This window comes from Drosophila bipectinata, chromosome 3R, assembly GCF_030179905.1.
Source record: "Drosophila bipectinata strain 14024-0381.07 chromosome 3R, DbipHiC1v2, whole genome shotgun sequence".
In the NCBI taxonomy this organism is placed as follows: Eukaryota; Metazoa; Arthropoda; class Insecta; order Diptera; family Drosophilidae; genus Drosophila; species Drosophila bipectinata.
This window is the reverse complement of record NC_091739.1, coordinates 14,845,058-14,867,757: the sequence shown is the minus strand read 5'-3', so window position 1 is coordinate 14,867,757 and position 22,700 is coordinate 14,845,058. Positions and strand designations below refer to the sequence as shown.

At 43.7% G+C, this 22,700-nt stretch overlaps 9 protein-coding genes across 13 annotated transcripts; 5 read left to right on the top strand and 4 right to left on the bottom strand.

Annotated features, from left to right (window-relative positions):
* Nucleotides 1-16: 16 nt before the first annotated feature.
* RpS19b (Ribosomal protein S19b) lies at nt 17-769 on the top strand. 2 transcript variants are annotated; one of them, XM_017247762.3, is made up of 3 exons: nt 17-104; nt 155-476; nt 536-769. In XM_017247762.3, exons 2-3 carry the CDS (start codon nt 171-173, stop codon nt 698-700), a joined length of 471 nt encoding a protein of 156 aa, XP_017103251.2. In that variant the 5' UTR covers nt 17-104; nt 155-170; the 3' UTR covers nt 701-769. The 2 variants fall into 2 exon arrangements, with proteins under 2 accessions (XP_017103251.2, XP_017103252.2); XM_017247763.3 differs by having other exon boundaries at nt 43-104; nt 152-476.
* A 17-nt stretch (nt 770-786) lies between these two features.
* On the bottom strand, nt 787-1,838 carry LOC108129621 (uncharacterized). Its single transcript, XM_017247759.3, has 2 exons — nt 1,547-1,838; nt 787-1,481 (listed from the first exon to the last, which is right to left on the bottom strand). Exons 1-2 carry the CDS (start codon nt 1,817-1,819, stop codon nt 885-887), a joined length of 870 nt encoding a protein of 289 aa, XP_017103248.2. The 5' UTR covers nt 1,820-1,838; the 3' UTR covers nt 787-884.
* An 87-nt stretch (nt 1,839-1,925) lies between these two features.
* Rpt2 (26S proteasome regulatory subunit Rpt2) lies at nt 1,926-3,527 on the top strand. Its single transcript, XM_017247757.3, has 2 exons — nt 1,926-2,080; nt 2,137-3,527. Exons 1-2 carry the CDS (start codon nt 2,078-2,080, stop codon nt 3,451-3,453), a joined length of 1,320 nt encoding a protein of 439 aa, XP_017103246.1. The 5' UTR covers nt 1,926-2,077; the 3' UTR covers nt 3,454-3,527.
* LOC108129626 (uncharacterized) lies at nt 3,420-4,211 on the bottom strand. Its single transcript, XM_017247764.3, has 2 exons — nt 3,985-4,211; nt 3,420-3,871 (listed from the first exon to the last, which is right to left on the bottom strand). Exons 1-2 carry the CDS (start codon nt 4,072-4,074, stop codon nt 3,509-3,511), a joined length of 453 nt encoding a protein of 150 aa, XP_017103253.1. The 5' UTR covers nt 4,075-4,211; the 3' UTR covers nt 3,420-3,508.
* Nucleotides 4,212-4,283: 72 nt separating this feature from the next.
* On the top strand, nt 4,284-4,837 carry LOC108129627 (putative OPA3-like protein CG13603). Its single transcript, XM_017247766.3, has 3 exons — nt 4,284-4,425; nt 4,483-4,651; nt 4,702-4,837. Exons 1-3 carry the CDS (start codon nt 4,284-4,286, stop codon nt 4,835-4,837), a joined length of 447 nt encoding a protein of 148 aa, XP_017103255.2.
* Nucleotides 4,838-4,937: 100 nt separating this feature from the next.
* Nucleotides 4,938-5,540, top strand: LOC108129623 (putative OPA3-like protein CG43998). The gene is made up of 2 exons (XM_017247761.3): nt 4,938-5,248; nt 5,304-5,540. Exons 1-2 carry the CDS (start codon nt 4,938-4,940, stop codon nt 5,482-5,484), a joined length of 492 nt encoding a protein of 163 aa, XP_017103250.2. The 3' UTR covers nt 5,485-5,540.
* Nucleotides 5,541-5,624: 84 nt separating this feature from the next.
* On the top strand, nt 5,625-7,688 carry LOC108129620 (uncharacterized). The gene is made up of 5 exons (XM_017247758.3): nt 5,625-5,766; nt 5,843-6,016; nt 6,241-6,609; nt 6,690-6,958; nt 7,027-7,688. The coding sequence occupies exons 1-5, from the start codon at nt 5,733-5,735 to the stop codon at nt 7,294-7,296; spliced, it is 1,116 nt and encodes a 371-aa protein (XP_017103247.2). The 5' UTR covers nt 5,625-5,732; the 3' UTR covers nt 7,297-7,688.
* Gdh (glutamate dehydrogenase, mitochondrial) lies at nt 7,676-14,636 on the bottom strand. 2 transcript variants are annotated; one of them, XM_017247755.3, is made up of 6 exons: nt 14,101-14,636; nt 9,838-10,272; nt 9,456-9,775; nt 9,194-9,398; nt 8,778-8,816; nt 7,676-8,377 (listed from the first exon to the last, which is right to left on the bottom strand). In XM_017247755.3, exons 1-6 carry the CDS (start codon nt 14,513-14,515, stop codon nt 8,106-8,108), a joined length of 1,686 nt encoding a protein of 561 aa, XP_017103244.2. In that variant the 5' UTR covers nt 14,516-14,636; the 3' UTR covers nt 7,676-8,105. The 2 variants fall into 2 exon arrangements, with proteins under 2 accessions (XP_017103244.2, XP_017103245.2); XM_017247756.3 differs by lacking the exon at nt 8,778-8,816.
* Nucleotides 14,637-15,286: 650 nt separating this feature from the next.
* Nucleotides 15,287-22,679, bottom strand: LOC108130041 (putative fatty acyl-CoA reductase CG5065). 3 transcript variants are annotated; one of them, XM_017248390.3, is made up of 6 exons: nt 22,608-22,679; nt 17,993-18,221; nt 16,605-16,999; nt 16,362-16,471; nt 15,839-16,289; nt 15,287-15,777 (listed from the first exon to the last, which is right to left on the bottom strand). In XM_017248390.3, the coding sequence occupies exons 2-6, from the start codon at nt 18,212-18,214 to the stop codon at nt 15,360-15,362; spliced, it is 1,596 nt and encodes a 531-aa protein (XP_017103879.2). In that variant the 5' UTR covers nt 18,215-18,221; nt 22,608-22,679; the 3' UTR covers nt 15,287-15,359. The 3 variants fall into 3 exon arrangements, with proteins under 3 accessions (XP_017103879.2, XP_070137728.1, XP_070137727.1); XM_070281627.1 differs by lacking the exon at nt 22,608-22,679 and adding an exon at nt 21,052-21,145; XM_070281626.1 differs by lacking the exon at nt 22,608-22,679 and adding an exon at nt 20,198-20,243.
* Between the last annotated feature and the right edge of the window lie 21 nt (nt 22,680-22,700).

The following is a 22,700-nucleotide window of genomic DNA, read 5'->3' as shown; positions in this document are numbered from 1 at the left end:
TAGTCCAAACGCGCTGCTTCGCATGTCGGCCACACTGCGGAATTTGAATCTGCCATTTTGACAGAAGCTGACCGTAAATAAGGACTTTTCCGTTTCCGTTAGAGGTAAGTTTGCGAATTGGCCGAGAAATTTTCTTAAGTGAATCAAACAGCAGAACTAAAAAAAAAAACATGCCGGGAGTTACCGCAAAGGACATCGATCAGCACGTTATGACCAAAGCGTTGGCTGCTTTTTTGAAGAAGTCTGGAAAAATTGTGGTGCCGGAACAAGCCGACTACATCAAAACCGGCAAGTTTAAGGAGACAGCGCCCACCGAGGCAGAGTGGTTCTACACGCGTTGCGCCTCCATTATGCGGCACTTGTATCACCGCAGCCCTTCCGGAGTGGCTGCTTTCACCAAGATCTACGGTGGGCGCAAGCGCAACGGTGTGCGTCCGTCTAACTTCTGTCGTTCTTCAGATGGATGCATTCGCAAGGTAAGGTTCTCGGCTAACATTATTTTTCTTGATTTGCAAAAGCATGATTCCTTTCAAAGGCTCTTCAGGCTTTGGAGGCGGCTCGCATGGTGGAGAAGCACCCTGATGGCGGCCGCATTTTGACGCCCATTGGACAACGTGACATGGACCGCTTGGCTAACAATATTGTGGCCAAGAAGCGCGAGGCAACAAACCAGCAGAACCCCGTGGTACTTATTTCTTAAACTACATAAATACATACATATGTATGTACGTACATGAGTGTGTAGAATTTGCGCTGGACGCTTTCAAATACAAATACAAATGCAAATATGAACATGATTCGAGAAAATTTTATTGGCACGTGCACAAAATGGCGGACTTATTTAAAGATGGCTGCTTATGGCTAAAATATGGCTTCTGACAGCGCTAGCTTGTCCACAAATCAGTGGCTTTTTGATTTGCAGGCGTTTTGAAACCGCGCACTATGACCTCGGCCTGCCACCAACCGCTGCTCTCCTTGGAAGACTGACCGCAATGTCGGCTCTTGTCACATTCTTCTTCCGAGTTGTCCAGTTTCAGCAAGCCCAGATCCTCATAAATGTCGAGCTGCCTACAGCATCGCAGCTCCGCAGCAGCACTATCATGTTCATAAAGCAGGTGCAAATGCACATTTTTGCAACTGCGAGGTAGTTTACTAAGTACATCCTTGGGGATCCAGTTCCCCGTTTCCTGCTGCTTTTCGTGGGTGTTTTCAACGTCTTTAAAAAGTTCCATTTCTAGAAATACATTTGTAGCATTAAGCTCGGTGGAAAAGAGCGTGTATAGCTCCTCGCAGGTGAGAAGCCGAAGTAGGGACTGATTAATGCGGCCTTCGGGCAATGCATGATGCTCGCAATAGTGATGTCTGGATATGGAGTCGTGTGGGATGTGCAGGGTGTAAGACTCCGTAGGCATAAAAGTGTTTGTGCCAAAAAGAAACCTTATACTCTTCACATCCGAGGTCCTGAACGTATGACGGATAAGCTGAGGAAGGAGAAATGAAGGGGTCACATTACTAGGAAGGATATGAAAGGTTGTTCACCACCCACCTCTCTCATGTCGCTGATGGATTCCTTTGTCGCCTTGGCCCTGGACCGCTGCTGGTTGAGCTGATAATGGGAAAAAGAGTCCCGTTCATTTAGTTCGGCCTCATCCGACCATTTTTCCACGTAATATTTGTAGGTTTTATAGACAAAGGGAATCTGGCGGCGTTGAAAGAGGAGAAAGTCCAGAATGCCATTCACGAACTCAGCAGCTGTCCCCGTTGTCAAGACCTCAACGTTGTCAAGTTGAAGATTGATGTTTTTTATATTTGGATCCATTTAAAGGAATAAATAATAGAAATTCAGTTTTTAACAATTCGCGGCAGAATCCAAACAATAAACAAACAAACAGTGCTGCCTGATTAGGGCCAAGAACCAATCGAGTTGCCAGACAGTTATATTTCGGCCGTGTGTACACACTAAATAACCATCCGCAGCCAACTTTGCGTTGGTTATGACTAGTAGAAATTCTGTTTGTTGCCGACGATAAAAAAAAATTCACAAAAGATTTAGGCAGAAAGAAAGCACAGCAGCAATATGGTAAGATCCCACGCAAAAAACAAATGAATTTTCCCTTAACTGTAGTACTGGTACAGGGACAAAATCAATCGGCCCAAGGGGGAGCTGGAGACAAGAAGGATGACAAGGATAAAAAGAAGAAGTACGAACCTCCAATTCCGACCCGCGTCGGCAAGAAGAAGCGCCGTGCCAAGGGTCCAGATGCAGCCATGAAGCTGCCTCAGGTGACGCCGCACACCCGCTGCCGCCTAAAGCTGCTCAAGTTGGAGCGCATCAAGGACTACCTCATGATGGAAGACGAATTCATCCGCAACCAGGAGCGTCTGAAGCCACAGGATGAAAAGAACGAGGAGGAGCGCTCCAAGGTCGACGACCTGCGCGGTACACCTATGTCGGTGGGCAACCTCGAAGAGATCATAGACGACAATCATGCCATTGTGTCAACGTCTGTCGGTTCCGAGCACTACGTTAGCATTCTATCTTTCGTGGACAAGGACCAGCTGGAGCCTGGATGCTCCGTCCTGCTCAACCACAAAGTTCACGCTGTCGTAGGAGTTCTTAGCGATGACACCGATCCCATGGTCACCGTGATGAAGCTGGAAAAAGCCCCTCAGGAGACATACGCGGACATTGGTGGCTTGGACACCCAGATCCAGGAAATCAAGGAGTCGGTGGAATTGCCACTGACACATCCTGAGTACTACGAGGAGATGGGCATCAAGCCACCAAAGGGTGTTATCCTATATGGTCCTCCTGGTACAGGAAAAACCTTGCTGGCCAAGGCGGTGGCCAATCAGACCTCCGCCACTTTCCTGCGCGTTGTGGGTTCCGAACTGATTCAGAAGTATCTGGGAGACGGACCTAAGCTGGTTCGAGAGCTTTTCCGCGTGGCTGAGGAGCATGCTCCCTCCATTGTGTTCATCGACGAAATTGATGCCGTCGGTACAAAGCGGTACGACTCGAACTCTGGTGGCGAGCGAGAGATCCAGCGTACCATGTTGGAGTTGCTCAACCAGCTTGACGGATTTGATTCGCGTGGTGACGTCAAGGTTATCATGGCCACTAACCGCATTGAGACTTTGGATCCGGCGCTGATCCGCCCCGGTCGTATCGACCGAAAGATCGAGTTCCCACTGCCGGATGAAAAGACTAAGCGCCGCATCTTCACCATTCATACATCCCGTATGACACTGGCCGAGGACGTTAACCTCAGTGAATTGATCATGGCTAAGGATGATCTCTCGGGTGCTGACATAAAGGCCATCTGCACAGAGGCCGGTTTGATGGCGCTGCGCGAGCGCCGCATGAAGGTGACCAACGAGGACTTCAAGAAGTCGAAGGAAAGCGTTCTCTACCGAAAGAAGGAGGGTACGCCCGAGGGCCTGTATTTATAAGTCGCAAGAAGATCTACTATGTTCAGTTAATTTTGATAATTCCCAAACACATGCATTAAACCACATTAACATTATCAGTCTCCCTCTTTTGGGGTGTGAATAAATTAATAGTTTCTGGGATAGTTTGTGCGAACTGATCCATCAAATTGTCCAAGTATTTCGCTTGCTTTTCGGACACCTCGTTGAGGGGTACTCCTTGATGTATCAAGTATTGGAAGTGCGTCTTATCTGTGGCCTCTGGTAGGTCAAGTTGCTTGAACTTTTGGGTTTCGTCGGGTTTTGGCAAGTTTTCGGTTTCAAAATAGGCACTCAGTTTGGCCAGTTCAAAGCCTGTCTTAAAGCCATCCTCGTAGCCCCGATCGAAGCTGGCTTGGAAGACCTTTTCCCTTCCATCGGCGATGCCATCAACGTAGCTGATCTGTAAAATAAAGATTATTTTAATTCGTATAGGAAACTGAAGCATTCAAAAACAGCTGTTTAATCCAAAGTGTGGCCAAGGAATTCTAGCTCCTCTGCACGCTTTTAACCCACCTTTGCGACTTTATCTTGAACGCGCTGATAGTTTCTTGAGCTAACGACACTAAAGTCCGTTTCTTCTTCTGAACTTGCTAGCTCAGACATGGTTTTAAGTCAAATTTAAATCTCTAATCCGAGATCACTCGGAACCAAAATATTTCGCCAGATCAGTGTGACCCTAACTAACAATACCAAACTAGACCGTTGACTTGAAATAAAGTTTTCCAACACTGTGCACATTTAAATTTAAAAATTTCTAGTTATAGTAAGCGAGCTTTGGTTAATTTTGATATCAGAATTTTAGGGGTAAAAAAATGGTTGTTGGGGCATTTCCAATAGCGAAGCTTGGCATGTTGGGAATGAAACACATTAGCAAGCCCATCAGTAATCTAATCAAGCAGACGGCGAAAAAAAATGAAAACTTTAAAAGGTTCGTCGTTTCACCTCCTGCTCGTTGTAAGTATTCCGGTGTCTATGGACGTAATGATATGATTGAAAAGTAGCGGGTTCCAGTATATCATAAAATCGATGTGCGTTCGAAGATGTGGATGCTTGGCCTGGGGCAACCCGATTTCATTCCTCCGCTCACAGAGGCGATGACCATTCAAATGGGCGGTGATATTCTTGGGGAGCTAATCATTTTCCTCTTAGGAGTTTTTTTCATAATGGGAGAAGTCTCCAGGTTTGTGGTCTCAGAGTAAGTCATAATGTAGAGTTTTGTACGATTTACAGACAAGCTAAGAAGGACAAAAAAAAGCATGAAGACCACCGTATCCGACGAGTAGAACTAGAATCGCGAATAGAAAACTTAACGGAAAAGGTAAAGCGTCAGGATCTTGAAATCAATCAGCTAAAACGTTTGGTTTAGCACTGAACGGCATTAGGTATGACTTGTTTGGATTTTTAAAAAGTTTAGTTGAATCAAAAGTGTCATTTCTGTTTCAGCTTTGAAAATTTCAGTTTTAAAAATGGTGATAGGCAGTTTTCCGTTGGGAAAAGTTGCTGTGTTCGCGGTTAAGCGGATCAGCACACCGTTTAGTAAGCTGCTATTGCATGTTGGAAAGCACTCTCCACTCTTCCGACGTGTTGTCATACATCCTCCAGGTCAACTATACCATATCATGGAGACCCGCTCTAAGATGCGAATGCTGCATCTTCCCCAGCCCAGAAAAATTCCTCCTCTTACCGATCCTCAGGCTACCCGGTTGGGTGCCAATATTCTAAGCGAGGTCTTTGTGGTACTTATTGGATTAGGACTAATTTTTTTTGAGCTGATGCGGTGAGTTATGAAAATTAATGCATTGCTTTCTCAACTATTGTCCTTGTTACCCTAGACAAATGCGCAAGGATAAGAAACTTCATAACGATCATACAGAGAAGAGACGATCTATAGATGAACGTCTGGCCAAAATAGATTTAGATGTGGAGCGGCATGAAAAAGAAATCTCTTGGCTTAAAAAACATCTTAACGTAGAAGAGTTTTGTGAGGAATTTTGTGAGCAAAAGGAAGAATAGCCTACTGTATAAAAATTAATTTGAATGTTTATAAAAGTGCGCGTTTAATAAAACTAGAAAAAAACATGGGTTTGCTTATATTCAAAAACTATTTAAATATTGAAAAACCGCCAAGTGGTCTTCCAACGGCAAATAACTGCTTAGCCATACGGTCACACTGACAAACAGCCGCATCCAAACAAAAAGTAAATATACATATATCTGCAATCCTCTTTTCGAGTTCCTCTTGATCGTGTCGTAGCTACAGCATGTCGGAGAAACCAACGGTTTTGATTTTGGGTGGTAAGTCCCCGACTCGCAACCTCCATTCCCCTTCGATTCGGCTTATCACCAAGTGCATCGTTTTTGTGCCCCGTAGGCTGCGGTTTCATTGGACGCAACTTGGCCACTTATCTGCTGGACAATGAACTGGCGCAGGAAGTACGGATCGCCGATAAGACCCCTCCCCAAATGGCCTGGCTCAACGAGGAGCAGTCAGCTCTCTTCGAGAGCGATCGCCTGGAGTTCTGCAGCGCCAACCTAATAAACGCCGGTAGGTAGCCTTCACGTAAGGTGACTCACTCTTTTGGATGCAAATGGGGTGATGAAATTAAAAGATGACTCTGTTTGGTTGGGGGCTGTGGTAAACAGTGATATCTAAGATATTATATAAGCAATGAGTACCGATTTAACTTGGCTCCAACGGTTCTGTATCTTACCGACCCACCCTAATGAATATGTACCTAAACTGGTTCTGGAATTCTCTTCCACTTGCAGCGTCTTGTAAGGCGGCCTTCGCGCCACACCCCACGACCGGAAGGGCATGGGACATTGTGATCAATTGTGCAGCCGAGACGCGTGCCAACCAGGATGATGCCGTCTACAAGGAGGGAATTTTAAAGCTAAGTCTCAACTGCGCTAATGAAGCTGCTGCCCAGCGGGTTAAGCGCTACGTTGAGCTCAGTTCCGGCTGTATGAATAGCAGCGAAAAAACGCCACTGAAGGAGGACTGCAAGCTGGACCCGTGGACTGGTGTGGCGAAGCAGAAGCTAAAGGTGGAGAAGGAGCTGGCGAACATCGACGACCTTAGCTACACGATCGTCCGTTTACCCGTGGTCTATGGCATAGGAGATAAGCGCTACTTGAGTGAGTGAAAGCCGATAGCCGATAATTGATGTAATTTCCAAGTGGGGAAATGCTAACCACCCATTTCGCTTCGTTCACAGTGCCGCGCATTATAATCGCTGCCATATACAAACACCTCAATGAGACAATGAAGCTGCTGTGGAACGATGCCATGCGACTGAATACGGTGCACGTATCGGATGTGTGCGCCGCCATTTGGCAACTCGCACAGAGCCCGAAAACCGCCGGCCAGGTGTACAACATCGTCGATGATTCAGCCTCGACGCAGGGCACCATTAGCAACCTGCTGGTGGATATTTTCGACATCAATGTTGACTATTTTGGCATTGTTATGTCGAATCTGACTAAGGTATGAAGAAGCTCTTATTTTTTAGTTGAAGATTATACAATTTATTAACAAATCAATTGTGTTCCCAGCTTTATCCCACAGACACCGTCGGTGAAATCAACGACAAGCACATGGGACCCTGGGCCGAGATTTGCCAGGGTAGCGGAATTGACAACACACCTCTGACGCCTTACCTCGACGAGGAGCAGCTTCACCACAAGCACCTCTACTTGGACAACACGAAACTAAAAGACTTTGGCTACGTTCTGCAGCATCCGAAAGTCACTCGAGAGCTGCTTATGGAAATGATCAACGACTATGTGAAACAGCAATTGTTTCCGAAATCTTTGACCCTCTGATTCCACACTCCTCTCAAAAACGCAGCACCAAGTTGACATGCACTCCGATCAAGAGACATTTATACCCTATATATGATAAGCAAAACGATTTATTATTGAAATTAGCCATAGGTTTTAACGATTATTCTTGCAATTTTTTATACGTAACGATACGGACCACGATACTCCCCCATGTACGCTGTGCTGTATCTCAGTTTTTTGCCACAAAAGTGTACTTATAGTATTATATAGATCCTTTATGTTTTTTTATACATTCCAATCGATCTACCAATGTATACGTATTTGCATACTAGTAGTTGTATTTGTATCCACGAGACTAACAATTATATTCCATTGTGATGTGCTAAGTGGCCAACTTCAATTGACAATTAAACTGCACTTTTTAGAGTTTAGTTTTGTGTATATTTGATTATTTTAATGTTACGGCAACGGAGCGATCGTACGATAAACGTGACATGACGGTACGAGACGTTGCGATACATAATTGAAAATGCAATTGCTTCAGTTTTGACGCTCATGAACTTAAAAATTACAGAAAATCAACAATAATAAGCTCGCAACTTTTTCAACTTAATACGAAACACGGGCAAAAGTTGGGTTTTTTGTTTTTTTGTTGTTGTTTAAAGTTTAAAAAGAGTAATTCCGGCCAGCTCCAATCTGCCGTAGATATAAATTACGTTTCGGTTTGTGACTTTTTTCATCTAAAACGGCGGTGCAAGGAGCAATAGCAATAGTTATGCTCTTGAGTTCGATTGCTTAATTAACTAGTTAAGAGTCTGGGGGGCTAATCAGCACACTCAGGCTGAGGCTTAGAAGGCCAGGCCGGCATCGCGGTATGTGGTGAAGATCTTCTCGATGGAGTTGACGTAAGCAGCGGTTCTCAGGTCCAGACCCAGGTTGTACTTCATGGCCGTCTTCATGATGGCACGCGCCGAGCGCTCCATGGTGTAGTCAAGGCCAGAGTGGACGATGTCCTTCTCGGAGGCGCCGGAGATGCGCTTCTGGAACGACTCGGAGGGGGTCACGGGGATGCGGCCACCGACGCGGCCGAAACGACGCTCCAGGGACTCTTGGACAGATTCTGCAGGAGGAGGCAGCGATGGGGGGATACAGAAACAGACAAAGCAATTAGTTGAGAGTGCCACATGCTTCGGGGATCACAAATATATATATATCACAAGGATCAAAGCCACCAAAGAACTACAGAGATTAGATTTGAGTATTTGGAATGCGGATTTAAAGCAATATATAGTTGATGTAATGGATTCAGATATTAGTCAGTGATTAATGCAAACATGAGATTAATGGCCATAAGGAAACAATGAAACTAATAACGCCAGGACTAACTACAAAAACAACAGATATTACAGAATGGTAGATATGGTATGAGATTGCTTGGAAAGAAAGTAATTAGGTCTGATTTATAGAGTTTTAATGGATGGGTGGGAAACGTAAAAGAACTATTAATAATTACAATGTACCGTCCATAATGACTCTTTCAATTGACTGTTGGACTGAGGCTACATTGGTGACAGAGAAACGGAAAAAAGAAGAAAAAGAGTAAACAACGAATTACTTAGATGATACTTTAAAATTAAATTACGGTCTTAAAGTCTCTTGTGTGTGGTTGATAGTAATAGGGGGGGGAAAAAGAAAATTTGGAAAGAGGATCTGAAGTTGAGATCTGAACCAATCTGGGAAGAGCAAATGCTGAGAGGAGCAAACGCTATTCTGTACGGGTTTTGTATTTTCTAAATTATAGCATAATTAATCCATAAACCGATCAGTAATGAAGTGGCATGATCAATGAGCAGAGATAGATAGATAGAAAGTTTTATGAGGAGCAAGTGCCTTCAAGAGCCTATAATAGTTTGGAAGAATTCGATTTGAAACCTACCGAGCAGATGGTAGTTGGACTCACGCTCGTACTTGAAGGTCAGGCGACCGTACGAGACGTGGTTGAGGTTCTTCAGCCACTCGAAGAAGGAGACGGTGACACCACCGGCGTTGATGTACAGATCGGGGATGACCAGGATGTTGCGGTCGATCAGGATCTTGTCGGCAGCGGGAGTGGTGGGGCCGTTGGCAGCCTCGGCAATGATCTGGAAGATTCTTCGTTAATCATATTCATAAAATACCCATAAGGATGTGGCTCTTACCTTAGCTTGGATTCTGTGCGCATTCTCGCTGGTGATGACCTTCTCGACGGCAGCTGGAATGAAGATGTCGCACTTCTCGAACATCAGGTTCTCGCCATCGTATGGCTTGGCGTTCTGGTAGCCGACAATGGTGCCGTGCTCGTTCTTGTAGTCCTCCAGGAGCTTGGGGTCAATGCCCTCGGGGTTGAACAGAGTACCGTCGTGCTCGATGACGCCAATGCAGGTGGCTCCGGCGCGGGTCAGGTAGCGGGTGGTGTGCAGGCCCACGTTACCGAAGCCCTGGACGATGAAGGTCTTGCCGCCCCATCCGGGAGTGGTGCCTAAACGAGAGAGAATACCTTAAACTCCAGTTCTTAGGTAGAAACCAAAGAAGCATCCTTACCAATCTGGCTCATGTAGTTGGCCTCGTTGATGAAGTTTTCCAGACCGTGGAAGACACCGCGACCGGTGGCAGAGACACGTCCGTGGATACCGCCCTGGTTGATGGGCTTGCCGGTGACACAGGCATGGGCATTGATGTCCAGGTGACCGATGGTCTTGGCGTAGGTGTCGGCGATCCAGGACATCTCGCGCTCACCGGTTCCCATGTCGGGGGCTGGCACATCAACGCCGGGTCCAATGAAGCCCTTCTTGGCCAACTCCAGGGTGAAGCGACGAGTGATCTTCTCCAGCTCGTGCTCGGAGTACTCCTTGGGGTTGATCTTCAGACCGGCCTTGGCACCGCCGAATGGCACATCCACACAGGCGCACTTGAAGGTCATCAGAGCGGAAAGGGCTTTGACCTCATCGCGGGAAACGTCCAAAGAGAAACGGATACCTGCAAAGAAAGGACAATTGCATAAGCACATTACGTATACGACAGGTGTACACTGTACAGAACTTGGCGACCTTGATGCAGCTTTCATTTTTGGCCCCAATCCAATAGACAAGTGCCGAAAATAGACGGAAACCCGCACGAATTCCTAACAGAAAGCAAAAGTTTTCCACTAGACGATTTTTTGGCTGCTTTTTGCCACTAAGCACGTGCCCCACGAAAATCGTTGCATCTGGTTAGCGTGGGGAAACCTTTCGACGATGGCGCAACAGTCCCAAGAACAATCCCCATAAAATACTATACGCTTATCTTTATTTGCTTGACACATTAAATGTTTTGATATCTTTGAGAAAGTTGCGATTAGATAAGCTGGTTTCACGCTTGTAATTCCAATTTAATAAGCTTTATTCACTTGTAAAAACTTGAGAGACCAAAGTACTTCGTTTATAGATCGATAAATTGGACCCTAAGCGGTTAGGAAACAAGTCCCCTAAATTTTTATGGTATTTAAACACCCGTGCTAATCACTTAGCTGGTTAGACGAGCCCCCCAAAAAACAAGACTATAATATCTAAAATTAGTTTAGTTCTTTCGATTAGACTAACAGGCCTTGTTGCCAGGGAAAACCCATAGATTATGAACAACATTCTTAGTAAGAAGCAAAAAATTATGATTTGATTTCCGCATTTTAGTTTTCTTTGCTTTATCAGCCGACAGAGTTGCGTGGGCTTGAAACCCAAAACCTATAAACAAAAATACGATGAGTAAACAAATTTGCGAATTACACATCACTTTCTTTATGGCTCATTGCTGAAAAATAATCTAGAAATTACAAAACACTTTAAACTTAATTTTCATGCTGAGATATTGTCATATATTGCTGATGTTTTCTTTACTAATCTATAGGTTCCAGAAGGGCCGAAGCTAAGATCTCTTTTAAACGTCAACTTGCCATATTTAAGAATTTGGTATAGAGTATCTTAGAGTAGGGTGTGGAGACCGTCTTGCCACTTTTTCTTAGCTTTCTGCTGAATGAGCCAAGACGTCAAATCGAATGGAGCCCCGTGGAGCCGAGAACGAAGCCGACTGTACCCAAAGCGCTTGACGACAGCCCACGTTCATTTGCGACGCCCTCTCTATTTGCCGTTTTTGCCTTTTATTTGCTTATGTTTACCATAAAAACAAAATACAACAAAAAATATATCCAATCGGCTGGAAAACAGCAAGACCATAAATTAAAAAAACAAAAAACTAAACCAGTGGCAACCGGCAATCGTATCAGGCGACTTGTTTTCGTTTTTCGCATTAAAAAAATTTAAAGAAAAATAAAAACAAAACACTAAACCCAGCAACAAATTAAAAGGAATCTATTAATGTACTGCTAGCTAGTATGCATATTAGTATGTGTGTATTTCTATACTGCTTATACAATCGGTGCGATAACTTATTTGGGGGCTCGATCGGACGTGGTACATATAGACACATACACAAGCCACGTTTATATGTATCCCCCATTGGCAACAGGGGGCGATCTTTCGAATAGACCAAACCAGTTCCCGCGGGCAGTCAGCTGACCAGAATTCTACGCCATATGATTAAAATGTTAGGTGCAAAAGGCGGGGCTGTTACTGTATGCGTTTCACCCAAAATCCGCCTGTGACGCCTGCCAAGATCTTGGTGTTATGTTGGATAAGATATGGCTGAAGATAGGACCGGAAATGGGGCATATATAGACGCTTATCTGGTCGCACCCCCAGCTGAGTTGGCACCAAGAAACATGCGATTTTGATACAGTTTCCTTCGTGATCCACTAGTTAGTTCGATTCTCCGGACTAACAAGCCTCTGTCGATCGATCCGAATTAGCATATAAAATCGTTCGAGTGCAACTCTCAAGGGAGGCAAATAAAAGCAAAGTATGTTTGCGATACGATAACTGACAAGTACTTGTGGGAAATGCTATTTGCTTGATATGGTCGGAACACTGTGCGTATACTTGTCACGACAACTGTAAGTACATGAAAACATACATATGGATGGTGCAGATAGGGGGGGTGGCACTACACTATCAGTTCAATTGTCGCGCTCGCTTATTTTTTCTGAGATTCATCGAGTTTCAGTTTGATAACGGGTTTGTTGTGTCGTGAGGCAATTAAGCCTCGGGAAGGGTCCAAGTGACAAACCAATTCAGGGCAGTTCAATGAGATAGAAAGTGGCCCGGATCTGGGGGACTGTGTGTAGGGTGTAACCTCCCGATCGTTAAAAAATAATAGAGCTACCAGCACAGTGGTACAGCCATTCGTCATCAGTTTTTGCGCGGCCGTTCGACTTCATTGGGTTTTTATATCTTTTCGTCTGGTTTTCGGTTTTCGGGGCAACGTGACCATCACGTGAACACAAACACGCTGCGGAGAAGCAACACCCCTAGCAAATTAAAACCAGTTTTTTCCTCGCACACATAAAACCATCAGCAGACTCTGACGTCCGGACTCCAGAGGGAATGAAACGAAATTTGCGAGGCGGTATCCAAAATGCCGAAAGCAATTTCGCCGAAATTTGAGACCGGACTCAATGTATTAAACAATTAACAGTTAACTGGCAGAGCGTCAGCAAATTAGCATTAATTAGAGCAGGGCTGTGTCCAAGTCTGCGTCTAAGCATAGGTTCCATTGATACTGGCCAAACAGTACTAAATAAACAAACAAACTAGCAACTTTTAGCACCTCAGATGGCAGCCGAAATAGCCGAGAGCCATATTTAAGTGAATTATTAACGAGGTCCGGTCGAAACCTGGGCCGAACAGTTGGTAACAGGCTGTTTACAATATTTGTGACAAAGCTCGAACCACATGATCGATCCGATTCGTAAAAACAAGATCATAAATGTTGAGGAAGCGTGGAAATTATAATCGTAAACAACTAATTCTAGGGGCGAAGAAATTTTCGGCTTTCGGCTGTTTTTGTTTTCTATTTTTGCGCATAGCCAAGGTCAGAAGATAAGAGTCCCCACTCAAGTATTTATATTTTTTTTTTGGCTATTGATAAGCACTTAACGCTTGGAAACTGATTCTATCACCAATTATACGGGAGACTGGAAATAGTTGGAAACAAACAATTACCGCTGCCTGACAACAAGCCTTCAAATATTTTGGGTGGCTTCTGGGGGGGTGTAGCTATTTTTTACCCGCACTTGACTCACTGTGCAGAGCTGTTCCCATTCGAATTGGAAAGCAAACAAAACACAAGCAAAATTTCAGTAAAAATAGCACCCAGCCAGAGGCAAAAAAAAAATTAGAGAAAACATAGAAACAAAAATCGAAATGAATTCGCCAGCTCGAAAATAATAAAATGTGCGAAAAGACGACCGAACTGAAATTATAAAACCCGACACATGCATATGTTACCCGCGGCACACTTGAAGGGTTTGGAAAATTAATGAAAACACACGTGTAACCCAGCTCAGGCACTTATGCAATTCGGAATAGAATCTAGTAGATTGTGGAAAGAAACCCCAAAAAAAAAGGGGGCTGGCTGGCTAATAGGCCGGTCCGCTATAACGTAAACAAAACAGGCGGCAGAACATGCGCACACTGGCGGCAGGGGGAGGTTGAACACTTTGGGTTACATAACTCGGAAAAGGCAAGACATAACGTCAGAACTGCCTAAAGGAAAAATCGATTTTGCAACGAGCAACAACGGCTGATTTTTGGGAGCAATATGTATTCTAAACCAGCAACACACTTCACCAGAATTGAGAGAAATAAGTTCTTTGAATTGCAAAATAATTGAAAAAGAAACTTAATCGTTCCCGGCCCTAAAATTTCATGTACTTGCCTCCCTTGGTGGGCGTCTTGTGGGTGCTGTGCTGGGCCCTGTAGCCGGTGATCATCTCGTAGTTGCCAGCATCACGGCGGAGGGGGAAGGCAATCTCGATAATGTGGTCGCAGGGCTGCATCAGCATCAGGATGCCCTTAACCTTCTGCTTCTTCTCGTCGCGGGTCAGCTTGCCCTTCATGTCATCGACCAGGCTCTCCTCGGCGATTTGGCAGCCGCGGTGGAAGAAGTACTCGACCATGTCGAAGAAACGCGGATCCTTGGCGGTGGGCACGTCCTTTAGACGGTCCGGAATCTGGTGCTCGGAGGCATAGCCGCGGGAGTGCATCACGGCGGTGGGCAGGGCCTTGGCCAGCGTGGTCAGCTCCTGCTGGCGGAGGGCGCCCTGGCGGGCCAAACTCTTCAGGTGATACATGGCTGCTTCTCCGGGTTCTTGACTCTGCTCTTCTCAACTTCTACTGTCTGCTGCTAAGCCACCAATGCTCCACAACCGCTTGCTGTTGGACGCGCCGCCAAACTGAACGTTTTCAAATTAACGTGCCTATAATATACCATGTATTCGTATACCATGTATTCCACCACCAACCCTAGGGTTTAACACGACTTTTTTTCGAGTGTCTTAGGTTCGTGTGGTCTGTTCGGCAATTCGTTCCGACTTTGGGAGAGCGAAAGAGAAACTTCCCACGTTTTCGGCATTTTTCTCGCCATTTCTTTCATTTCCTCTCGCGGGCGCCAGAGCTTTCAAACATGGGGACATGGCGTTGCCAGGGCAAGATTAGATGTAAAGTGTTATCGGTTTTACGTTCAAAGATTATCACTGACTGGATTATCTTAAGCAAAGTGTCGAAATTATTGGGAAATCAATCGTGTAATTGCTGAGGAAGCTGTACACTTTAACTTTAAAGTTATTGATTGGCAATATTGAACATAATTACCTTTTATTGTACCACACGTAAATCCCCAAAGTACCAATATAGAATATGATTCTTTTTATCTTATAAACTATATATGTAAATCCTTTTCAAATTTTACTCATTTGAATTTTCGATATTTCCTTCTCACGAATGGTCTCACACATAACATCAAATAAGCTTAAAACCAGTGTTGAGCAATCCACAAAAGTAATCTCAAGTTCAGCTCAACGGAACCGGTTCACTGAAAGACCGCCCAATTCAAACTCCAACACTTTCATGTAAACTTAAAAATATAAAAATCTTGTGGACTATATTTGAAGTAATAGAATACAATTATACAAGAACTTAGGCAAGTAGAGTGCTGTTTTGGTCGTGGTATATATTGCTCAGTGAGGAACGTATGAAGGCGTCGCTACGCTCCACAAAACCATCCAAGTGAGTCCACAAAAACCAAAAGGATAAAGTCCAGAAGAGCACCTTGCTGACCCAGTCGAGGATGTAGAGGCGACGTAGAACTTTGCGAGCATGGGGCAGGGTGGCATCGCTCTCGCCCAGAATGTAGGTCCGCATACCGACGATGTAGTTGCTGATATACGTCTCCCAGTTGACCTGCCCCACCGAAGTGTCAAACAGGTCCTGGTCTATGCGATTTAGCTGGCTGCTCATTTCCTGGAATCGCTCGTTTCGGAATTCCCACTCCTTAGTTGTGTAGTACTGTAGAAGCTTTAGTCCCATCGATACCTTTCGTTGCACGTTCAGCAAGCTAGGAAACGAAAGGTTTAAAATTAATTGCTATGCTTTTATAAAAAATATTAAATACTTACAATGGCTTCTGGCCAAAGATCAGTAGCCAAAAGTCAATGAAATAGGCGGGAAGATAGTGGAAGAATATAACGCAGAACATGTGATGGTAGTAGTTCTTCTTGATCGATCCTCCTGGGTACCACAGAGCGAAGCTCAGTGGTGTTTCGTAGAAGAAGCGACGTCCTGTCTCAATGCTATCGCCCCAGGACATCAAAGCCTTGCTGGAGATGCACAGATTGCAGAACTCCACGCCGCTCTGCTTGTCTCCCTTCTCCTGGCTGGCCTTTCCGCGCTGATAGCCGCAAAGGATCATGCCATTGATGGCCTTGTCCACCGGAATCACCGTGGATGCATAGTTCGGGTTGCAGTGCATAGAACGGATAACGCCGCGGGCCGCTCCGATCATCAGACCGGTGGGCCCGTTCACCCCCTCGATCCAGCCGGGCAGCGGTTCGTGGATGGCCGCCGTCACTGTAAAGGGGTTTTTAATAATAAAGCAATTAACCGGCGGGCATGAAGGCAGCCAGCCACTCGGATACGTACCGATCGAGGGCCTTGTGATGATTATGGGCAGCTTATTGTTGTATCTGCAAATTAAATCTTCCGACAGTGCCTTGCTGTAAGCGTACGTGTTTGGCAAGCCGTTTAGTAATCTGGCAGAAAAAGAACGAAACAGGTTATTAGCTGCCAAGTACGAGTACAAACAGAGTCATAAATCCCAAGAGGTCATTATGATCTGAAGTTATTTGGATCAGTAAACTACTGACAGCAACAAGTGTCACCTACTTGGGGGTAATCTCCGCCAGAGCTGCATCATCCATTGTCTCGACCATTTCGATGATGGAGTAGGGATTCTGTGGCGCTGGATAGGCACGTTCCTCCAGCACGCTTTCGTTGCACTGGCAGTAGGAGGTAGACACATGGACGAGGGCCTGCAGGTGACGCATCTTCTCGGCCAGACGGAGCACTTTGAGGGTGCCCACCACGTTCATCATGACCATTGGCCGCAGCGGCTGGTCGAAGCGCACATTGGCGGCACAGTGGAACACCACCTCGACGTTGGAAGCGAGTGTGTTGGTGTCATTGGCGCTCAAGCCAAGGTCCGGCTCCAGCAGATCGCCCTTAACCACTCGCACCTTGTCCACGATCTCGGGATTCTTCTCCAGTAGCTTGCTAAAGATCTGCAAAAGGGGCGTCAAAATTAACAGATTTTCAGTCATTAGTTAATTGTCATGGTATGGCGTTGACATGCAATTTGGACTTGCGGAGTTGCGATTTGGATTTGAAGTTGGTTGACGGTCTGGCTGGCTAGAATCGCCAGCAGCCTAATGGGCCATGTCCACTGGTTTTAACGCCGGCTTAACGGCCAACAATTAAGAGTCATTGTAAGTTTTGGATTTTTTCAATAATGATCACCTTGACTTATAAACGCCATGGATGTGGCACTGTCTGTTGCGAGTGTGAGTGGGTCGCATTGTAAGATCAAATTTTTGGCCTCTGGTGTGCCTTTGAGTGGTGGTGCGATAATTTTGGTAATTTGCGGGAGTCGCCACGCCATGAAACATTTACATTTTCGCTCTTAGTCGGAGGGCAAACGAAATATTAGTTTGGCTGTGGTGCTTCCATTTATGGAATGTAATTATATAGAATTTATTTCTGGCTCTATGTGCGATTACAACAAGGTCAATAGATGTATTTTAAAGTATGGTGTCATCATTAGTATTATAAGAAGCCTTCTTCAATGGCGCAACATTATTGTGAAATTGAAGCACCTTTTTTACGATTGAGTAGACTCGTGGCTTGAGTGAATCTTAGAGGCACATCTTTATTGCGGTTTCCCCAACCACACCAATAGATTTGTATAATTCGAGTCGTGTCTCAATAAATAATTGCTCAATCATTGTGAAAATCCAAACTGGGCAGGGGAAAGGTTATTCAAAAGTACCAAATGCTGGCAGATTAATATTATTATTCATAATAAGCTGGTGTGACTATACACATGACTTGATGGGGCTTTCGAAGAAATTTTATGTGTACGATCATCGATTGATTGCCATTTAGTATGTAATTATTAAGCTTAAGCCGTGAGGGACGTTCCTTTTATTTACGAGCCATAAACTTTCAATAACTTAATAGCAACACGCAGTGGAATGCACTGACCGAGAGGTACATACCACACACTTGAAGTACTGCTCCTTGCGAACACTTGGATCGATTCCCTTTTTGGTGCGGATTAGTAAGTAAATGATATTTAGATCTCCGCAGCTGCGAAGTAGCTTCTCCACGAGGACCTTGCCCATAAATCCTGTGGCTCCGGTAATTAAAATGGTTTTGTTGGCATAGAACTTGGCGATTTCAGATTCGCCCCAGTTGGCACTACTCTTCAATAGGTCCATGATTTCGCTGAGCAATAGAAACAAAGAAATTGAAAAAAAAAAAAAATACTTTTTCAAATTAAAACACTGATAAAAAATATGTAAATTTATATTAGAAAAGAAGACCCTATGTAATAGAACAACTAAGCTATGTATATCAAGCGCATATCAACAAAATCAAATAAATATCAAGGATATTTTAAGAAAATCAGAACACAAACGTACCATTAAATACGATAGTAGTAGGGTTCCATTGAAATAAAATAGTAATACAATAAATTAAAAAAAAGGAAATACTTTAAAATAAAAACATTTATAAAAAACAACAAAGGTATCATCAAAGGAAAAGCCCATATCAACAATATCAAAGCAATAAGCCATTCAGACGAGGCAGATACAGATACTATCTTTCCATATCCCATATCGCTAGCCCATATCAATAATATAAGGTTGTCAAATATCTCCCTTCCGCCTTTTTGTCTTTTGAATTTCGCGGCTATGTACAAAGCGCTACAGAGCTCGTATCTGGCAACACTATACATAATTTAAAAGGTCTTGACATAACCTACAAAACGACGCTATGCATGATTAGTTTGGATATTGCGTTCACCAGTTATAGACGTGTAAACATGGAGTTCACTAACGCCGAAATTCGCGCTATTTTAAAGTTTTCCTTCGTTAAAGGCAAATCCGCTAGAGAAACGTTCCGTGAGATTAATGGGGTTTTGGGGGATGGTACTCTATCACTTCGAACCGCGGAGGAATGGTTTCGACGATTCAGAGCCGGTGAAAACGACACCATGGATAAGCCAGCCGGCGGAAGACCTGTGACGACAAATACCGATCAAATCATGGAATACATCGAGTTAGACCGGCATGTGGCTTCTCGTGACATCGCCCAGGAGATGGGAGTTAGTCACCAAACCATTTTAAACCATCTGCAGAAGGCTGGATACAAAAAAAAGCTTGATGTTTGGGTGCCGCATGATTTGACGCAAAAAAACCTTGTGGACCGAATCAACGCCTGCGATATGCTGCGGAAACGGAACGAACTCGACCCATTCTTGAAGCGGATGGTGACTGGCGACGAAAAATGGATCACATACGACAATATCAAACGAAAACGGTCGTGGTCGAAGGCCGGTGAATCGTCCCAAACAGTGGCCAAGCCGGGATTGACGGCCAGGAAGGTTTTGCTGTGTGTTTGGTGGGATTGGAAGGGAATCATCCACTATGAGCTGCTCCCATATGGCCAGACGCTTAATTCTACCATCTACTGCGAACAATTGGACCGCTTGAAGCAGGCGATCGACCAGAAGCGTCCAGAATTGGCCAACAGGAAGGGTGTAGTGTTCCACCAGGACAACGCCAGACCACACACTTCGTTGATGACTCGTCAGAAGCTACGGGAGCTCGGATGGGAGGTTTTATCGCATCCACCATATAGCCCGGACATAGCGCCAAGTGATTACCACCTGTTCCTGTCCATGACGAACGCCCTTGGTGGTGTAAAGTTGAACTCAAAAGAGGCTTGTGAAAAGTGGCTGTCCGAGTTCTTCGCAAATAAGGAGGGGGGCTTCTACGAGGGAGGTATTATGAAGTTGCCGTCTAGATGGAAACGGATTATCAAACAAAACGGCGCATATTTCAACTAAATCGGATCACTGTAACACTTTTTATAAAGCATTGAATAAAGAGCAAAAAAGCGGAAGGGAGATATTTGACAACCTTATATAAAAAAAAAACAAAAAAACAAGAAAATATTAAGAAAATCGGAACTCTGAACCTACACACAAATGAGGCAGTGTGAGGGATCCATTGAAATTAAAATGTAATACAATAAATAAATAAAAAGAAATACTTTAAAATAAAAACATTCATAAAACATATGTTCGAGGCAGACGAGAAATTGGTTTTTTTCCGATGTCATATATTGCAAGCCCATATAAACAATATAAAAAAAATATCAAGAAAATATTCAGAAAATCAGAACTCGGCACCTACACACAAATGAGACAGTGTGAGGGATCCATTGAAATAAAAATGTAATACAACAAATAAATAAAAAGGAAATACTTTAAAATAAAAACATTCATAAAATTTATGTTTGAGGCAGACGAGCAACTGTTACCTCCCAACCACATATATTCCAAGCCCATATCAACAATATAAAAAAAATATCAAGAAAATATTCAGAAAATCAGAACTTGGAACCTACACACAAATGAGACAGTGTGAGGGATCCATTGAAATACAAATTTAATACAATAAATAGATAAAAAGAAATACTTTAAAATAAAAACATTCATAAAATTTATGTTTGAGGCAGACGAGCAACTGTTACCTCCCCACCACATATATTCCAAGCCCATATCAACAATATAAAAAAAATATCAAGAAAATATTCAGAAAATCAGAACTCGGAACCTACACACAAATGAGACAGTGTGAGGGATCCATTGAAATACAAATTTAATACAATAAATAGATAAAAAGAAATACTTTAAAATAAAAACATTCATAAAATTTATGTTTGAGGCAGACGAGCAACTGTTACCTCCCAACCACGTATATTCCAAGCCCATATCAACAATACAAAAAAAATATCAAGAAAATATTCAAAAAATCAGAACTCGGAACCTACACACAAATGAGACAGTGTGAGGGATCCATTGAAATAAAAATGTAATACAACAAATAAATAAAAAGGAAATACTTTAAAATAAAAACATTCATAAAATTAATGTTTGAGGCAGACGAGCAACTGTTACCTCCCAACCACCTATATTCCAAGCCCATATCAACAATATAAAAAAAATATCAAGAAAATATTCAGAAAATCAGAACTCGGAACCTACACACAAATGAGACAGTGTGAGGGATCCATTGAAATACAAATGTAATACAATAAATAAATAAACAAAAATAAATAATTAAAATTCTAAAGAAAATTAAAATTGGTGTTCACTCGGAGGAAGAAAATACGAAGTGACACAAAATTGGGTGTGTGGGGCTGTTTTTATAGTAAACTCCAATGCCCTAATGTGACCGAAGCCTTTTTGGCCAAAAAAAAGGATAAAATCTGGCCAAGTGCTGGTAAAAAGTGGCCAGGGATCAAACTGATAGCCCTGGAGGTGTTACAACCGTTTAGTTTCAAGATCAAGCTGTCGGCCGTTTGTTTGTCTAACCTACTCTGGGCAAGATTCTTGTTCAATGTCAACTTGGACTCTGACGAAATACGGACAGTGGCAGTGGACGTAGTGATATGCAGAGACAACAGCGGTTGTTGACCAATCGCGTGTAATTGCCGTGGCCGATTGGGATTTTCGGACTCGAACTCAGTGCCCTTCTCCTCCGGCTCCAGCCTCCCGCCCCTGGCCAAAGTGCCTCCCAGCATAGCTGCTTCCCATCACACCTCGCACATCATCTGTTGATGTTGGTAAATAGCGACAAGTTTAAAGACCTGTTAGCGGCCACTGTTTGTTTATTTATCATTTTTCCCCCTTTTTTTTTTTTGAAAGTGGCTGTCCCGCACTGGGTTAATGTCGCGCTTATTGCTGTACTTTGCGTACTTTTCTATTTTTAGGTTGATGCTCTTGGGCAATCTGAGTGCGGGTGGAAGTCCAAGCAATTAGCCAGACTGAAACGGATGGCTAATTCGATTGCTAAAGTTGTGCTTTACTTTGGCGGTTTCTTTACATGCATTAGATGCCGCTGCAGCTCACTTTTTATTATACGAGTTATGAGCTAATTAAAGTTTTCTGCTTTTTACGAAGGAAATTATGATCTCATAAAAGAATAACTTTTCATGCAATAGTCGTCAGCTTAGGAAATAATGAAAGTAAAAGTTTATCCTCTTTCATTTTAGCTGTAGTTTTTATCACAAGATAGTATACTATACTATAGAATTTTAAACATATATGTTAGTATAATTTATGCACTATTTTGCAATCGATGTCTTTCTGTCGTTTTTCTTTCCTTTTAGCTCGTATGCCAAACAAAAGACTTAAGACACAAACTTGAGCGCATTTTGTGTCATTTCCATTGAATTGAGTTTTCATGAGCTTAGCCATTGTTATTACTGATCTAGTCAAGTGCGATTTTCCCTGCCATGTCACGCACACTCATTCACACACACAAACACATACACACTTTGTGTAGAAAAATCACGCCTCCTTTTCGAATGGACATTCGTTCACGTAACTTCGAGGCACGCAAATTATGACATTCGCACACTTTTGGTTGGCAATTGCATTATTTAAGTTGGTTTTCAATGGTTTATTTTGTGTCAATTAGCAGGGTAAACACACACTATGCCAAAGTTCACAGGGGCCTTAAGATTTCGGACATATTTGGTCGAGGTATTATCGACTCCGTGTCCGTGTCCATCTTACAGCTATACTGGCACACTGACCTCACTTCTCAGGAGTTTTTGTTTTAGCTGGCTGGCTGTTGGCGGTCTCGAATTGAATCGGTTGAAAACTCAGCGGCAACTGAATTGAAAGCG

What these genes read in the sequence shown, in the direction of transcription:
- LOC108130041 (XM_070281627.1), bottom strand. Translation starts at nt 21,080, where the DNA reads ATGGATCCCTCACACTGTCTCATTTGTGT. An exon ending in TCACACTGTCTCATTTGTGT is followed by an intron (nt 18,222 to 21,051) that starts GTAGGTTCCGAG and finishes TCTATTGCTCAG; the next exon opens with CGAAATCATGGACCTATTGA. An exon ending in AGCAGTACTTCAAGTGTGTG is followed by an intron (nt 17,000 to 17,992) that starts GTATGTACCTCT and finishes CCCCTTTTGCAG; the next exon opens with ATCTTTAGCAAGCTACTGGA.
- LOC108129626 (XM_017247764.3), bottom strand. Translation starts at nt 4,074, where the DNA reads ATGTCTGAGCTAGCAAGTTCAGAAGAAGAAACGGACTTTAGTGTCGTT. An exon ending in TTCAAGATAAAGTCGCAAAG is followed by an intron (nt 3,872 to 3,984) that starts GTGGGTTAAAAG and finishes TTTATTTTACAG; the next exon opens with ATCAGCTACGTTGATGGCAT.
- LOC108129623 (XM_017247761.3), top strand. Translation starts at nt 4,938, where the DNA reads ATGGTGATAGGCAGTTTTCCGTTGGGAAAAGTTGCTGTGTTCGCGGTT. An exon ending in ATTTTTTTTGAGCTGATGCG is followed by an intron (nt 5,249 to 5,303) that starts GTGAGTTATGAA and finishes TTGTTACCCTAG; the next exon opens with ACAAATGCGCAAGGATAAGA.
- LOC108129627 (XM_017247766.3), top strand. Translation starts at nt 4,284, where the DNA reads ATGGTTGTTGGGGCATTTCCAATAGCGAAGCTTGGCATGTTGGGAATG. An exon ending in CGTTTCACCTCCTGCTCGTT is followed by an intron (nt 4,426 to 4,482) that starts GTAAGTATTCCG and finishes AGCGGGTTCCAG; the next exon opens with TATATCATAAAATCGATGTG. An exon ending in ATAATGGGAGAAGTCTCCAG is followed by an intron (nt 4,652 to 4,701) that starts GTTTGTGGTCTC and finishes TACGATTTACAG; the next exon opens with ACAAGCTAAGAAGGACAAAA.
- LOC108129620 (XM_017247758.3), top strand. Translation starts at nt 5,733, where the DNA reads ATGTCGGAGAAACCAACGGTTTTGATTTTGGGTG. An exon ending in CGCCAACCTAATAAACGCCG is followed by an intron (nt 6,017 to 6,240) that starts GTAGGTAGCCTT and finishes TTCCACTTGCAG; the next exon opens with CGTCTTGTAAGGCGGCCTTC. An exon ending in TTATGTCGAATCTGACTAAG is followed by an intron (nt 6,959 to 7,026) that starts GTATGAAGAAGC and finishes TTGTGTTCCCAG; the next exon opens with CTTTATCCCACAGACACCGT.
- RpS19b (XM_017247762.3), top strand. Translation starts at nt 171, where the DNA reads ATGCCGGGAGTTACCGCAAAGGACATCGATCAGCACGTTATGACCAAA. An exon ending in CAGATGGATGCATTCGCAAG is followed by an intron (nt 477 to 535) that starts GTAAGGTTCTCG and finishes TTCCTTTCAAAG; the next exon opens with GCTCTTCAGGCTTTGGAGGC.
- LOC108129621 (XM_017247759.3), bottom strand. Translation starts at nt 1,819, where the DNA reads ATGGATCCAAATATAAAAAACATCAATCTTCAACTTGACAACGTTGAG. An exon ending in CCATCAGCGACATGAGAGAG is followed by an intron (nt 1,482 to 1,546) that starts GTGGGTGGTGAA and finishes CTCCTTCCTCAG; the next exon opens with CTTATCCGTCATACGTTCAG.
- Gdh (XM_017247755.3), bottom strand. Translation starts at nt 14,515, where the DNA reads ATGTATCACCTGAAGAGTTTGGCCCGCCAGGGCGCCCTCCGCCAGCAG. An exon ending in CAAGACGCCCACCAAGGGAG is followed by an intron (nt 10,273 to 14,100) that starts GCAAGTACATGA and finishes CTTTCTTTGCAG; the next exon opens with GTATCCGTTTCTCTTTGGAC. An exon ending in TGAAAGAGTCATTATGGACG is followed by an intron (nt 8,378 to 8,777) that starts GTACATTGTAAT and finishes CTCCTCCTGCAG; the next exon opens with AATCTGTCCAAGAGTCCCTG.